General features: G+C 42.5%; 1 protein-coding gene across 1 annotated transcript; it reads left to right on the top strand.

The window, feature by feature from the left end:
* Positions 1–6918: 6918 nt before the first annotated feature.
* On the top strand, positions 6919–13033 carry cdc42ep3 (CDC42 effector protein (Rho GTPase binding) 3). Its single transcript, XM_004076907.4, has 2 exons — positions 6919–7424; positions 11328–13033. The coding sequence occupies exon 2, from the start codon at positions 11544–11546 to the stop codon at positions 12567–12569; it is 1026 nt and encodes a 341-aa protein (XP_004076955.1). The 5' UTR covers positions 6919–7424; positions 11328–11543; the 3' UTR covers positions 12570–13033.
* Positions 13034–16290: the final 3257 nt, after the last annotated feature.

The following is a 16290-nucleotide window of genomic DNA, read 5'->3' as shown; positions in this document are numbered from 1 at the left end:
ATGGACATGCTCATTGTGTTTGTCTAAAGACCAACTTGATAGATGAATTGCTGATTTAAAATTGTGGCAAATGCGAGTGTGATGATATATCTCAGTGAAGCCTTGAGATGGAATGGGATTCTGTCCAGGGTGTACTCCACCTTCACAGTAGTTTGGTTGGCTCTAGCAACTCTGTGACCCTAAACAGGAGGACTAAGTGGGTATAGAAATAGGCGGGTGGATGTTGCCTTAACTCTGGTACTGGGTGAATGGGACTGTGACAATAAAGTGCTTTGGACCTTTAAGAAGGTACTAGATTGCTTTATGAGTATTAGCCATTTCGCATTTTTACCATGTTTGCTTTGGCTTTAAGACTGCAAAGTGCATAACTAGAGAACAGCAAAGTGTTTTGTTCTGTCATCGGCTTCAGAGCCACACAGTCTTATATTTTTTTTTTTTTTTTTTTTTTTTTTTTTTTTTTTTTTTTTTTTTAACTTGTCCTGTCCAACAGCTAGGCAAACAGATGAGAGCTGAGGGCCTCTTGTGTTGGACATATTTTATTCTAACAAGAGGGGTTATTCATCTTCAGACAAACCAAAGGTATGTCTGAATAAACCCCTTTTGTAATTGAGGCCAAAATTTATTAATTTCAATCATGTTTGAAAATCTTTGGTGTTGGACCGGACGGAAAAGGAAAGAGGGGAACAAGAGAGAGGGACGTTAGAGAGAGGGGGGGGTAGGAGGGTGATAATAGGAGGGGAAGGGGGGTAAGACCATGAAGCAGCATAGAGCAGGCAGGTTTACTGGTTGTTTATCGTTACGGTACGGTTCAAATGTAGTACAAAAAGGGCGGGGCCTGTTCACACACACTCAAATATTATCAACACACCTGCTAGCCGCAGAAATGTCCACATGTCAACATGCACACAAAACAGATAGTGTTCACGAACGCATACTTATGCCTTTAAACCAACTAGTGTGAAATCTTTCATTCATTCAATCATGCAAACTATTAGTGCAAAGGTGAGCTAACACCTGTGCTCAGGTGAGTGTTTATGTTCTTCTAAAATGGATGGTGGAATGTGAAAAGAAGGAGGAGGAGCGCCCAGCCACCCCCACACCCACAGTCTTATATATTTTAATATGTTAACCAGAAGGAAGGTTCTCAGGTTTGGCATGTTTTTTAAGACACTCAAAGAATAAATCTTGAATTGCTTTAAACCAAGACAAGACTGGAGGCTGGATATAATTAAAACGGTTTGGGACAAATGTGAACCATGACCAACAGCTAAAACAACTTTTTGATGTCATCAGCTTCAAATGGCTATAAAGTTTTAATTTTTCAGACCCAGAGAGAAGATGATCAGTGTTTAAAAGAAAACTTCTTTCCCCTCAACTCTGAATGTTTTTTGCTGACTAAACAAATAAGGATCCCAGTGCCTAAGTGGGAGTGACACTTGGATTCCCTGTGGACATGTTAGAAAGTATGAAGAAAAACAGGAAAAACCAACTTGATCAGATTGGAAGAAAACCAACAGTGATGGGTTTTAATTGAGATTAGACTTCATGCAATGACAATTTGTTCCAGTTTTATATAAGATTAAACTGATAGGCTGTTATCTTGTAGAAAGACTGAAACTGTCCCAAAGAATTATGATGGTTTCTTAGTTTTGCATATACGCTTTACTTACATTATACCTTCAAGCGAAAAATGCTGCACCATTTCTTGGTGCATTCTCAAGATTCCACGACAATAGAGCAAGTGTTGAGTGGTAGGGACCCCAAAGCAGAGTCTGAAGCTGAGGGCAGGTTTAAAGGTTTATTCCTCAGGAACAAAACAAAATCGGGCACGAAGCTGAATCACGGACAAAACTGGACAGGTACTGAGAGCTACTGAAAAGTAATAATCCAGCAGGGAGCAGTTACAGGCTCAGGCTTTTAACCCTTGTGCTATCTTAGATGACCCCACCTTTACATTGACGTGTTCTCCCTACCATGACAAAGGTGGATAAAGGTGGAAAGATTTCATGTAATCCATGGACACCAGTGAAGATCACAAATCATTGAAGAAAAAAGGTTCAGAGCACTGTCTAGTGGGTCTAGATGACCCAACTCCCAATGTTGAAGTGCCTAGGATAGAACAAGGGTTACAGACAGTGACGAGATAAGGATCAGGTGTGCCGCGTAGAGACACCAGGGAAAAGGTCAGCCACGCCCCCTGCTCACACTGATCATAACAGCAAATCACCAAAGTTTAAACTCAGACCAAGGAACAAACCCTGTTTTGGGGGAAAGAATTGGGCTGGATGTGTTGCTCTGCACAGAACACAATGTCCTTAGAGAGCCACACCAGAGCAACGCCTGAGTAATGTTGTCTGTGATACTGTCATGTTCAGACTTGTAGCTGTCATTAGCATAGCTCTGATGCTAAACTCCCTCAGAAGAGGGTTGTTTACTCTGCCAGTTTTTGTGTGTGTAAAAGTGCTCTGGATGTGGTCAGCTAATCATGACAGCTAATAAAATGTTAAAAGAAAGACTCACTGAATACTGTGATGGATCACTTACGCTTTTGAATTATATAAGACATAAATACATGATTTGTGGTTGATTAAATGGAGCATTTGACTTTAAATGACTTAGAAAAGAAATCCCCTTGAAAACTCACACAATCATTACTCTCACATTTTCAATGTACACTCACTGGCCACTTTATCGGGTCCACCTTAATAGTACCGGGTCGGACCCCCTTTTGCCTTCGGAACTGCTTAAATCCTTGGTGTCACAGATTCACTAAGGTTCTGCAAACATTCCTCAGAGTTTGGTCCACACTGACATGACAGCATCACACAGTTGCTGCAGATTTGTCGGCTGAACATCCATGATGCCGATCTCCTGGTCCACCACATCCCAAAGGTTCTCTATTAGGTTCTGGTGACTGTGGATGCCGTTTGAGTCCAGTGAACTCATTATGTCCTAGAAACCAGTCTGAGATGATTCCAGCTTTATGACAGGGAGCCTTATCCTGCTGGAAGTAGCATCAGAAGATGGTAATAAAGGGATGGACATGGACAGCAGCAAAACTCAGGTAGGCTGTAATGTTGGAACCAAGCTCAGTTGGTACTAAGGGGACCAAAGTGTCCCAAGAACATATCCACCACACCATGACACCACCCCCACCAGCCTGAACTGTTGATACAAGGCAGGGTGGATCCATGCTTTCATGTTGTTGACTCCAAATTCTGACCCTAACATCTGGATATGGCAGCAGAAATGGAGACTCATCAGACCAGACAATGTTTTTCCATCTTCTATGGTCCAGTTTTGGTGAGTCTGAGTGAATTGTAGCCTCAGTTTCCTGTTCTTAGCTGACAGCAGTGGTACCCGGTGTGGTCTTCTGCTGCTGTAGTCCATCTGCATTCAGGTTGGACGTGTTGTGTGTTCACAGATGCTCTTCTGCAGACCTCGGTTGGAACCTGTGGTTCTTTGAGTTCCTGTTGTCTTTCTATCAGCTGGAACCAGTCTGACCTCTGACCTCTGGCTTTAACAAGGCATTTCTGTCCACAGAACTGCTGCTCACTGGATATTTTCTCTTTTTCAGACCATTCTCTGTAAACCCTAGAGATGGTTGTGGGTGAAAATCCCAGATCAACAGTTTCTGAAATAATCAGACCAGCCGGTCTGGAACCAACAACCACGTTCAAAGTCCCTTAAATCACCTTTCTTCGTCGTGTGATGCTGGTTTGAACTGCAGCAGATCGTCTGGACCATGTCTATATAAATGGATTGAGTTGCTGCCGTGTGATTGGCTGATTAGATATTTGCGTTATCGAGCAGTTGAACAGGAGTGCCTCATAAAGTGGTCAGTGTATATTTACAGCAAGCTGTCATAGTTTAAGTCCTTTTGTTTTCTTTTGTCTTGGTCTACAAACAGTTGTGCATGCATTCACACTGAAGTAAAAAGCACCAAAGTTCCCCTGCAAGTGAATAGAGATGTTTCTTCTCAAGAGGGACCCGAGTTTGCTTAATTGGTCAGCATCAGAGTTTTCACAGCTGCTAAAAATAGCAAACTATTTAAAGAAGAGAACTCTGGTGCATATCAAACAAACACCAAACTTGCCGGGATCATCTGCCATGATTAGACCGAGCATCATAAATGCTGAATCAAACGGAGCCATAAAATCTTATCCTGGAATTCACTTTAGAAAGACGTTTTAACTGTCAGCCCTGCATAGAGAACATAAAGATAAGTTCAGTCTATGACAGAAATCCTTCAAAATGTGGAGAGTGTGCAGTTCAAAGCCTCACGTCTTGACCGGAAGTTAAAACCTCTACCACCTGGTCCTTTGGCTCCCACATATTAAACTTGTCAAACACCACAGAAGTCAATATTTAGGCAGCAGGGTGTCATTTTCATGCTTGAGGAGAGACTGACACCATCAAGGTATTTGTTAGGAGGCTGAGAATGACTGAAAGAGGCTTTTTTATTTGGAAATTACACAGAAAATGCTGTTTTTTCTTTAAATGTAAAACTCCAAAACTCAAATCCTATACACAAGAAGTACTTTTTTTGGTCAATTTAAAAGGATTTTTTAAACAAAGTGCAATTCACTGTTACATAAAAATGTTTCTTACACTCACACCAATGTAATGAGTACAAAATAGTAAATGTCTGTCTCTTCACATTGTTCATCCTGAATAAAACATGCTCACAAGATAAAAAAGACAAACACCTAGGTGCTACCTCATGGTACGTGTGGTCTGCCATAATTTTGGATAGTCCATCACCCACACAAACATTTTGGGATGCAGCCACAGAGCAAGTCAGTGTTTAGACTGCCCACAATTCCATCCTCTCCTCTGCAGGGCTACAAACCTTCCTGTACTCAGTCAGAAGTTTGGACAGTGCCTCAAGCATCAAGTCCCTCTGTGAGGAAGAATAGAAATGTTCTTAAACAGGTACAGGTACACAAGAGAAGCCATTATTTTGAGACTCAAAGAAGCAAGACTGAAGTGTTGGGCCCCAAGCTTCTAACTTTGAGTGTGTTTGTTTTGCACAACATGTTGTTCATGGCATTAATGTTGAAAACCAGAAAAACGGCTTTGAAAATGCTTAAAAGACAATTTTTTTGTTAGTCTGAGAATAAAGGTGGTTGTTATAGCAGGTATATCAATATTTATGTCCTTCTAATATCAAAACTAGATGTTTTGATGATTTTTCTGCTAGCTGTGATGGATCTTTGTTAAGCAGATTCCAAAACCCAGACGTATTTCAGGCACCGACTTGCTCTTTGCATGTCACGTATTCATGCAAATACTGACACATTAATCTGTGAAAAAGAGGTAAGTCAACAACCTCCAAAAGTGCCCCTTCCTGCCACAGAAGCACTGACATCATCTGGATGGAAACATATATTATGCAAATTTAAATAACTACTACAGACAAGAAAAGACTTGTGTGCCTGCAGTGTTATGACTGTAGAAGAGTGACATCAGTAGCAATTTTTAGACTGGAGTGCTAAAATCTCTTCCTTCACAGACGTTCATTTGAAACAGAACGAAAATAGTAGAAAAATCACACGTTGCTTCTCACTGTTTTCCAACAATCTTTATGTCATAAACACTTATCAGCGTTCCTTCTTAGCCGTCGTCTCCTCAGTAACCGCCTCGAGGCGTGGCTTCACCGGACCCAGAGTAAAAGGTGTTGTACCCGATGTTGATACAGACGTTCAGAGTTGGTCAGCGAAATATGAAGTTTGAAATCAGCGAACTATCCCGACAAGAATTGCAAAGCGTAGGACTTCCATTATTCTACCTCTAGCTGCTTTGCCCCGCCCTCGTAACTCCTGGCCAATTACTGAAGAGATCTTCAGTCGTATGTTTTTGTTTACCAGCTTTGGTTTGAAGCACAAATGTCCGGGAGACGGCAGTCTGAATACAGACCAAACGAAAGCTTCAGGACTCGATCCAGGCCCAACGGACTTTTCCAGTCTGAGTACACCCTAAAAGTTGATTTACTGATGGAGCCTTTTTGAGAAGCAACTACAGTCTGGAGTTTCCCAGGTTTGATGGGTCCAACAGCAGTTGAGAAGACGGGGTTGTGTGTTTTACGTAAACATCGTGTGCCAGTCACATGGGCCTACAGTGACATCCACCCCACAGAGAATGAACGTCTCAAAGATCCTCATTGGCTGCTACCATTTGACTAAATAAAGTATGTGAGCGTTACATAGAGATGTTGTTGTGACTGTAAGCTGTTCACAGACACCACCCAACACTGATTTCACTGTAAGACTATGCAATGCTTCACACGTGCCTTGTTATTATGAAGACGCATCAATCATTTAAAACTCATGACCTGTGACACAGGACAGACTGTATTTTCCTACAAACACATTTGTAGGAATTTGTTTCTTCATGTTTTAGGGTGGAGTCTCGTTAAAAACCAGCTTAGAAGGACAAGTTTTTAACCCTTTTCCTGTTGTCTGAGCCACTGGCACCCCTCCCCCAAAGTTCACCTTAGTGTGCATGAGACGTGCACCTATAATTTCTTTTAAATAAAGGCTTATTGTTCTTTAGAAAAAGATGGGGCACAGGCACCAAGTCATTTAGATTAAAATGACTCCCGTCTCGTAGCTCGCTGTATCTCATTTCTCAATAACAATCAATGCAGAGGAGGAGAGGGGGCTGCACGCGCTGCAGCTCTGCATGTGGTCATTTGCTGCAGCGCTGCAGTACTCTGCAGTAGTAAGCACTTTGGATCCCAGTTAGAGCACAGCTATTCACCAAAGCACCTTAATGACTAGACCTGGCCATGCACCGGTTAGAGAAAATATTTAGGCTGTGTTTGTGATTGGTAGATAAGAATAAACAGACTCACAAGAGCGACAGGGCGTGGCTTAACAGTGGATGCAGAAAAGGTCCTATCAGCTGTTGGCAGTCAGACACTGAAAAACCCTTTTAGTCTAGAGACTGCCTGACAGCCCACAAAGAATCTGCTTCCACAAGCAGAGGCAATTTTGGGGGCTTGTGATCACTCACACAGAGGATTGTCAAGCACCAAGGAGCCGCTTCAAAGAAAGTCTGAGCTCCGGGCAGGAGCGGGGAAAGACATGCACAGGTGCAGCTAGAAACCAGTACTGCAGAAGAGGAAGAAAGAGAGGCAAGCAGAGAGACATAGAGGAGGAGGAAGTCAGAGGGGAGTGCTGAAGAAGGAGGAGGAGACTTGAGCTGCTGCACAGCAGAAAAAGGAGTCAGAGAGTCATACCAAAACAGCTGTCTGGCAGACGGTGCAGTCGACAGAAGTGAAGCCCCAAAGGCAGGACAGAAGCCAGGCCAATGCCGACAGCATAAACGCCGAAGATCTGAGGCTTCAGGGCAGCAGAACCCTGGCAGAACACTGGCAGAACACCAGCCACTCCTGAGCAGAACCTTTCAGATCATCTGAGGTGAGTGTTTTCTCTGACCACAAAACAGCCAGAGTGAAATATTGGAGATTTCTTGCAGCCATGTGTGAATGAGAAGGTATGTGTGGCAGAGGCAGGGACTCATGGGAACATGCACGGTAAGTTAAGCTCACACAGAGATTATTTCAGAAAAACTAGAGATGTTTTTTTTTCCGACTGCATGCTTAAAGCATGTTTCTGTAAATGCCTCACAGTTTTACCTCTCAGGAAAAAGTACATTCTAAGATTTCCTTTTTTTTTCTTATAAGCTTTTATTGATTTCCCTGCTTAAATCTGCCAAGGAAAACTCTGGCAAGAGCTGACAGTGCTTTTGGGTGGCATGAGAGTAGTGAGAAACATAGAAGGAGCAAATACACCCTGCTATTTGCTTATGTCCCAAGGCTGCCACCAGACTCTCAAAAGTGAGCCCTTTGCCTATAATTGAGGTTTTTTTCATGTAGCAGCTCCGTGGTTTCTGTAGGGCTACTATTACCTTCTGTGGAATGTGAAATAGCTTTTTATGATAGTTTTAAACAGAAAGGTCATTCTGTTATCTAAAGGCAGGAAAAAGGCTGTTTGACCACAACAAGAACAAAAGCAGAACAACACACTTTAATAAGCAGCACTCGTGCAAAATGTCATCCCAGCAATCCCATGGTGGGAGGGTTATTCTTGGTTCTGACTTCTATTTAAAAAGATGGAAGTCATCTTTCTCAAGCCTTGAGCTGTTGCTCTCCTGGGCAGCAGCTGGCTTCAACTGTAAGGCGTCATCAAACTGTAGCATTTATTTAGCCTACAGCTTCTTAGAATACAGTAACCCAATGATGCCACCAGAGACTTTCAGGTATCCAGAATTACCCTGACAGATCATCAGCCATCCCTTTAAAAACCAGACATCAAGTCCTTGTTTATTTACCCCAGCATCCAAACCGTTCCTACATTCTCTTCTACTGACCCAGTGCTCACATCTCCCCAACGCGTGAGGCAAAGCCTGCGTTTAAATAGACTGGCAGCCACTTTATATCGGGACCAATAGCTGCTGCTGACCCAGTGACACCCTGGCTGCAGCGCTCTTTATGAGCAGCTACACAGGAAGTCACTTTTCAAGGAGGCTTATCAGATCCCAACCTAAAACTGTGGATGCGTTTGAAGAGCTGGTGCCACCTCCCAGCATGCACTTCACCTTGATTCAAGAAAGCAAGAAGCAAATTAAAGCTTACGGTAATAACAAACTGATTTATCACCTCTTTAGCTAAAAAAGGCATCAATGATGAGGTTGGTAATTCCCGATGGTTTCAGTAAATCAGTAATACTTTGCTCATTCTGGCTTGAAGCCTTAGCCAGCAGAGGTGCTTCCTTCTCAGCATTTGGAATGCCATTCATGCTTCCCATTTAAATCAAAGTGACCAAGTTAGACGCACAGCTGTTTTTAAAAACACTTTAACATCTAATTACAGAGAAGGGTTTTTTTTTTTTGCTGCCAAAGCAAGGAATGCGTTCCTGTTACAATGAGAGCTTGAGCAAAATTTATTACCGAAGTAAACGAGCTGTGAAGTCTGAATCTACAGGAAGCCGTCTGTTACACCTTTGGGTTATTTCAGTTTGACTTCAACCCCATTTTCTTTCTGCGGTGAACATGTGCTTTCAAGGGCAGGAAGGCTGAGGGCTCACTGAGAAAAAGGTCTTGCTGAAAACTATATATATAGTTAAAAATAGTTTTAAAAATTGTTAAAAAATAAGGAGTTTGAAATTTGCTTCATCTTTGATTGAAGATTCCAGCATTCCTCTTTGCTTTCTTCTCTTCCTCAAAGAAACCAAAAAAACCATTTTCTCAGTTGTTGGATCCTGGCAGACCTGGCTGCAATAGGGGGAGCATTGCATGTTTTCAAAGGGGGACACTATTTTAATCTACATTTTATTTGCCTCAAACTGAACAGTTGTTCTGTAGCCTCTCCTAAATTGTAATATACTTTTTCTCCCACTAAAAATGGGATGTTTTTTTGAAAGTACACATTAATTTCATTTCATAAACCAAAGTAAGCCAAAGCACTGATGTCAAACTGAACACTAAAGCAAACATTCATAGTAAGAAGAGCAAAGTACGGCAGCGCAAGCAGCAAACCAAAGCCCCCTGACCCTTAGATTCAATGAGCAAATCAAGGTTTGACTTCCTTTTGTAAAAGCTGTTTATGCCCTGAAATCGTCTTAAAGCCTGTCCTGTCAGTCATTACTGAAGGTTAGAGTCAGGCATTCTCAAAGTCCAGCAGAATGAGGATGTTCTGCTCTGATCAGGTGTGCCCATGAAGACATTTCTACATTGGAAGACAATTTTTCACAGAATTATGTGCTGGCTCTATGTGTGTGTTTGTTCTAAATATGTTATTCATTGATTTTACAAGGACTCTCGTAGTTGTTTTGTTTTGTATTTCTCAATAGAATCACGCCCAAACTAATCTTTGGTCTGGCCTTCCCACCTTGATCTATCTGATAGAGAAGATTCTCATACTTTCTTCCTGAGGACATGGGGGGCACAGACGGTCGTGTGGAGGAATCTCAGTGTTTGCTGCTACTCCTTGAGCTTCTTTACTGCTGGAGCCCACCCAGCTAGCACAGACGGACACCCCAATGCCCTCCTGTGGGGTAGGAACTGGATGTGGGCAAAGCTGCCGTCTCAGACACCTCAGTGTCTGACAGACTGTTGGGAGGCGTAACTGCTATTCAACACAATGGTGTGTTGTCACAAATACAGATAGCACTGTAGAGCTTACTGTGCGATAAGCAATGACCTTTTTTCAGCTTTTTTTAGGATTAGCTTCATTTTCATTTTTAATGCAGCTGCAGTGAAGAAGACGTTCAGCAGCTAATCAAAGAGGTCGGAAGGAGAAGAAGCTTAGTAACCGTCTGACTATCCAGCAAGTGTCCGTGTGTTTCCTCACTAATGAGTCTTGAGAGTTAACACAGCCTCCTAAAAGCGTGCGATAAGGCTGATGTGTCTGCACGGTTTGCTTGCAGCAGGAATGTGGATGTTTTCCACGTGAAAGCCTTCTTTTTAAGGCGGTGTGGACTTGACCGCCTGGGCACGTTATCAGACCGTCATTACTGACATACCTCTCATAAGTAAATAAGCCTATAAATGGACACACTGCCGTCTCACTGGTGCTCCCTCCCACCCCCATCACAGCGTGCTTCCTTTCCTGTCCGCTGCCCCGCTCATTTTAACGGTCAAACTTATTTTTGTGTGGTGACAGTCTTGGAGGATCTGAAATGGAAAAGCAACTGAAACAGAATGACCCTTCTTTAAAATCACATTTATATCTTCTAATTCATAAACATCTTCTATTGTATCCTGCAACTTTAAAAATAAATCTCTTTGCCCCCAAAAATACATGGCAGAACTTTCTTATGTTTTTGGGTAAATCAATCAACAACCTGCATCAAATCCATTGACTTTGTAATCTACTTGCTCTGCATTTCTCACTCAATTCCTAAAAAACCCGTCCACTTCTTTCCTCCCCTTTGCCCCCAGCTCCATCTTTTTTTATCTCCTTGCATGTCTGAGCAGTAGCTCACTCCTAAAGCAGACTGCGCTGCTCTGATCCAACTAAAGCCCGCCTTAGATCTTCTCTCCAAGTTTGCAGTCCAGCTGTTCCACATTAGCACACCCAGAATTGTGGAGGCAAGAAGAGGCTTGAGTGTGGAAATGTGACTGGGACAGCAAAAAGTCTAGGAACTAAATCTCATTCTTATGTCCTTTCATTTTTTTCCAGTGTACCACATGAATATAGAGATTTCTATTTCATCCAGAGTTAATTTTGACCCAAGCAGTGGCTGTTTTCTTTGTAAAAACTTTTTGTCTTCAGTCATATCAAAGATGTTGATGCGTCTCCCTTTTTTCTGTGATTACAGGAAAGTGTCCTCTGATCTTTCTACGTCCCCAAAATTCGCACCTTTACATGGAGAAGCTGCTCCTGATCAATGCTGTCAATGTTTTTGGCGTTTTCTAAAAAGATCCTGCTTCTGAGAATGTAACTTCAGCTGTCCCTGTGGGAGCGCGAACATCCACACACTTCTAATTTAACACTTCTACCTTGCAAATCTGAGAGCTCTTCCAAAGACGCAGCGATGCCAGCTAAAGCCCCCATTTACCTGAAGCCCACCAACAGCAAAAAAGGGAAAAAAGGTCGCCTGAGAGACATTTTGTCCCCAGACATGATCAGTCCTCCCCTCGGGGACTTTCGTCACACCGTTCACATTGGCAAGGGTGGAGGGGGAGACGCTTTTGGAGATATGTCCTTCCTTCAGGGAAAGTATGAGCTGATCCCAGGAAAGGGGGATCCTCAACACAGCATCCAGAGCGAACTTATGCGAGCAAACAGCACCGGGAATGCTGGCTTTGCTGAGACCCCCTCTCCAGTCCTCAAGAATGCCATCTCACTCCCCACGATTGGAGGCTGCCAAGCGCTCACGCTTCCACTGATCTCTCCCACAGTTTTCTCCATGTCGCCAGAGCCTCTGGGGGGCAGTGAGGGACCTCCATCTCCAACAAAGGTTGAGATGGATGCCCTGCTGCGCTCCATTGATGTCTTCAGCAGTGAGACCCCCTCTTCATTTAATGAAATGTATCCCAAACCTGACGTTCTTCTGCATCTGCTGGAGAACAGAGATAAACCAAAAGCAGGTTCCAAACCAAACAAACCAAACAAATCAAACAACGGTGAGATCCCATTGGACGTCCCAACCTTGTATTATATCAACAACCAAACCGACATCTACAAAGTCAATGGAAGCAGCGACAGATTTGACAGCTTTAGCCTCAATGACAGAGGTTTCCAGAGCAACATCTTGAACGACAGCAGGCATCTAAATAACAATGGCAACTGCAACAGTTATGGACACTTTGACCAGGACATTACCCATGGTTTTGAGTTCTCAATGTTCAATGGAGACAGCGTGGACAGGGACAGTGGGGTGGAGGAGGGCCGCATCAGTGATTATGACTTTGAGCTTTCCCAGGGGAAACGCATGTCTCAGGAATCTCTCACCCAGATCACAGGGTCTCTCCTTTCCCTGGAACTGGATCTGGGTCCATCTATCCTTGATGATGTGCTGAATATAATGGACAAAGCTGAAGCTAAAAACAGGCCTTGAGCTGTGCTTGACGCCGCCAAAACGAGAAAAGGGAATCATCAGAGCCACAAGAGTAGAAGTAACTCAAAATGATGTCTGGATATATCATTGAGATAATAATTATTTGACAAAGCTTATATCTAAATGTCTGTGGAGTGTTGATGCTTCTTTATTTTCACTTTTGTTAGCTACATTGGCAGCATGGTTAAGATGCATGTGCTTTTCAGTTGAACCTGAAGCTGCCTTCGTGGTTTCCTTTTTCTAACATGAAATCTCTGCACACAAATACAATACCTGAGGTCTTTTGGTTTTTATCCAATCCAGTCTAAAACTTGTTTGGTGTAGTTTTTTGTGAATCTGAGTGTGTTTATCAAAGCACTTTCACGTTTTCCACATTTTTATTGGGCAAACAAGGATTTAAAAGACAGAATGCCACAAATATTTGTTTTTTTAATGCAGTAACACAAATAAATTCTTCTTTTCAATTTTTGGCTATTCTTTCAAAGTTTCCACATACAACTAGTCTATAATATGACTCAAAACCTACTGAAAGCCAACTTTACATGCTTAAAACAGGCAAACAGATAGAACAGTTACAGATGGAACGAAAAAAAGGACAGGACATGGTTATTTTCTTGCCTCCAACATTCCTTACATTCTGCCTTCCTGCTCCGTTGGACCATTGGTGGGCCTTCTTCTGCCCAGCCAGGCGCCTGCTCCATTTGTTTGCATGTGCATTGCACAGACAGAGGCGGCGCCTTTGAGATTCCCGGCATTCCAGCCACATAACACAAGTGACAAGAACCGGACATAAACCAGCTGTTTCAAGTGGTAAGGGACGGCTTTGGTTGCAGTCTCCCCATTCATCAGCCCATGTGTGGAGAAATGAGAAGACACACATGTGGAGAAACACGTGCTTGTTCAATGTCTAACAAACAAGAGTTAAATATGACATACATACTTGGCTAACATGCCAATGGAAGCACAAGACAAATCAAGGCTGACCATTCCAAACCACATTACTCTGATCCAAACTGAACTGTACTGACTGTAAAAAACATGGCTCAGACAAACTGCACCAATCTAGGTATGAGAACAAGAACCTGTGGATTTCAGAGGGAGAATCATCCCAACTTGTTAAGTATTTTGTCAACTTTGCTGCATCTTTTTGGCCTCTGTTCTAAAAAACGGATACATTATGCAGGTCTGTTTTAATTCTGACGTGGGCAGAACCAATGTAACAAACTTCTACTGATCCCTCAAACAAACCACTGACTGCAGCCTCCAAAGACTGTTAGATAAGGCATGATCAATTCTTCACACAAGAGACTCCTTTTATGGTGGTGGATAAGTGGAAAATCCCAGAAGTGTTGTCTATTATGTAGTCTGAGTTTAAGCTTCCCTCCCATGGCATGAGCAATGAAAACCATCTCTGGCTAGGTAATTACTATGCTCACATCTCAGACTTACTTAATGATAGACCTCATTCTTGACAAGTGTGGACCCAAGAAAACATCTATTGGTTTACTGAGTTAACAGCCACAGCAATGTACAGTTGTGAAATAGATATATTTTTGTTCTGAAGGTTCTCAAAAGGCAAGAAAACACAGCTTTGTATCTAAATGTGTGATACCAACTCAGCCCAAGAACAACTGAAAGAATATGAAACATGAAAGACTAAAATAGTGATTTCAACAAGGCTTTGGCTGAAGTCTGACCTCAGGAAGCCTCATGCTTGCATGTCATAGCAGTGAAGCAGAACCGTACAGTTCATTGTGCAACACCCACAGCTTCAGGAAAATATTCCATCTACACACCAGCGACTCACAGCTGAGCATTGCTTAGGCATTCATTTCCCACTTTATTTGAATTCCTCTTGAGAAACAGAGAAAGACAAAAACTGAAGAGAGGGTGACATGGCTCCAGGGTTTGGGGGCTTTATATTGTTCAAACTAGCTGATGTTATATCACTGGTAAGCCTAGAAAGTTCCACCTTGTTCTGGGAAGATAGTGAGAATTATAAAGAAAACCAATGTGTAACTAAAGCTTGTACTGTAATCCTGTTTTCATGTTGTCTGTCTTTTTTTGTATCTTAGTCTCATTGTAAGTGTCTTTCAAAGGGTTTGAGTTTGGTCTGTTTATTTTGTGGGAAAGTTCCTTTCTTTTGCATTCCGGTTGCTGTGTTTTTGCTTTTGCATGTTTTTGTTGATGGACTAAGATTGAACAGCTCGACTTGATTACACTTTTTCACCCAGTTGAATTTAATTAAGAATCTTGGGAGTGGCAACATAAGGACTGAGAACAGAGGAGCGCGGAGGAGGAGGACTGTAGGATGCGCAGTATAACAGTCAAGTGAGTTGCCACTTGCATTTCCATGGTCAAATCAGCCATCACTTCTTTTCCCTTCAGGGTCTCTGCATCATCTCCTCTAACACCAGATACTCTACCTCCATGTCTTCCTTCACTGCATAAACCTTCGCTTTGGTCTTCAACTGAATTTCCTCATTTGAAAATATTCTTTATTGTATGGATCATAAAAACGGAAATGATCACCATTCATATTACTGTGCAGTACTACCACACAAAATATAAAGTTACTTTACTGTGTAGCTTCTGAGTGTGCTGGGTTGTTGATGGCGGATCAGCTGAGAGAAGTTATACCTGGAGGAGCTCACCATACACCTCCACTTGGAGACAGAAGGGGGAATTGGCTCTATCCCGCCCAAAGTTAACCCTTGTGCTATCCTAGGCACTTTACCATTGGGAGTTGGGTCATCTAGACCCACTAGACAGTGCTCTGAACCTTTTTTCTTCAATGATTTGTGATCTTCACTGGTGTCCATGGATTACATGAAATCTTTCCACCTTTATCCACCTTTGTCATGGTAGGGAGAACACGGCAATGTAAGGGGGGGGTCATCTAAGATAGCACAAGGGTTAAGTGTACCTACGGTGGCCGACAGGGCTCACACTAAATACAAAAGAAAAAACGCAACGGCATTATCCCAAGCACAACGAAATTACCCGCAACACAACAACATAACCGCAGCATTAGCAGTAACCTCAGCACAACAGAAACGAGGACTTTTTTTACCTACTGGCGGGGAAAAAAATTCGGTTTCAAACTATTCGGTGCGAGTTTTAGAATTCTGAGAAAAAAGTCAGAATTTTCTATGCCCTTTTTTTTCTTTCTCCATGGCTCTAATCCTCTTCCGTAAACTAGTAAACGGAAAAACACTCGTAATTTTACGAGATTAAAGTGGAAGTGAGCATGCAGAGCAGCAGGTGAACGCCGCACAGCAGCAGAGCAGACCCACTAAACTTAGTTGAACAGGTGAGCTGAATGTTTATTGATAACTTTCCAAATGTCTGGAGGCTCATTTGATTGATTTACGATTTATTAACATTTTATTTATTGATGGGTGGTTTGCAGGATCTCTGCAGCCGTTGATAAAGACGTCGGTGTCCCTGCAGCTGTCTGCTTCAATCTTTTCTTCCTCCAAAGACCAGATCTCTACGTCTGTGTGACGCTTCCGTCTGAGGAGGAGGAGCACTTTTTGGGATTGTCAACGTTCTAATGCTAATATAACAGACTATTGTCATTCCTCTTTATTGTTTTATGTTGAAACGGGACGTTTCATCTGGAGGAGGGGGCGTATGTTTACTTCCACATTGATGTTCAGATGACAGGTTCATGACGTAAGGTGACAAATGAACTTCAGGTTATGTGAATGAAAAGGAA

This window comes from Oryzias latipes, chromosome 15, assembly GCF_053564925.1.
Source record: "Oryzias latipes strain Hd-rR chromosome 15, Olatipes_Hd-rR_3.1".
Lineage (NCBI taxonomy): Eukaryota > Metazoa > Chordata > Actinopteri > Beloniformes > Adrianichthyidae > Oryzias > Oryzias latipes.
Note: the sequence above shows the minus strand (reverse complement) of the source record. Positions and strands in the feature narration are given on the sequence as shown.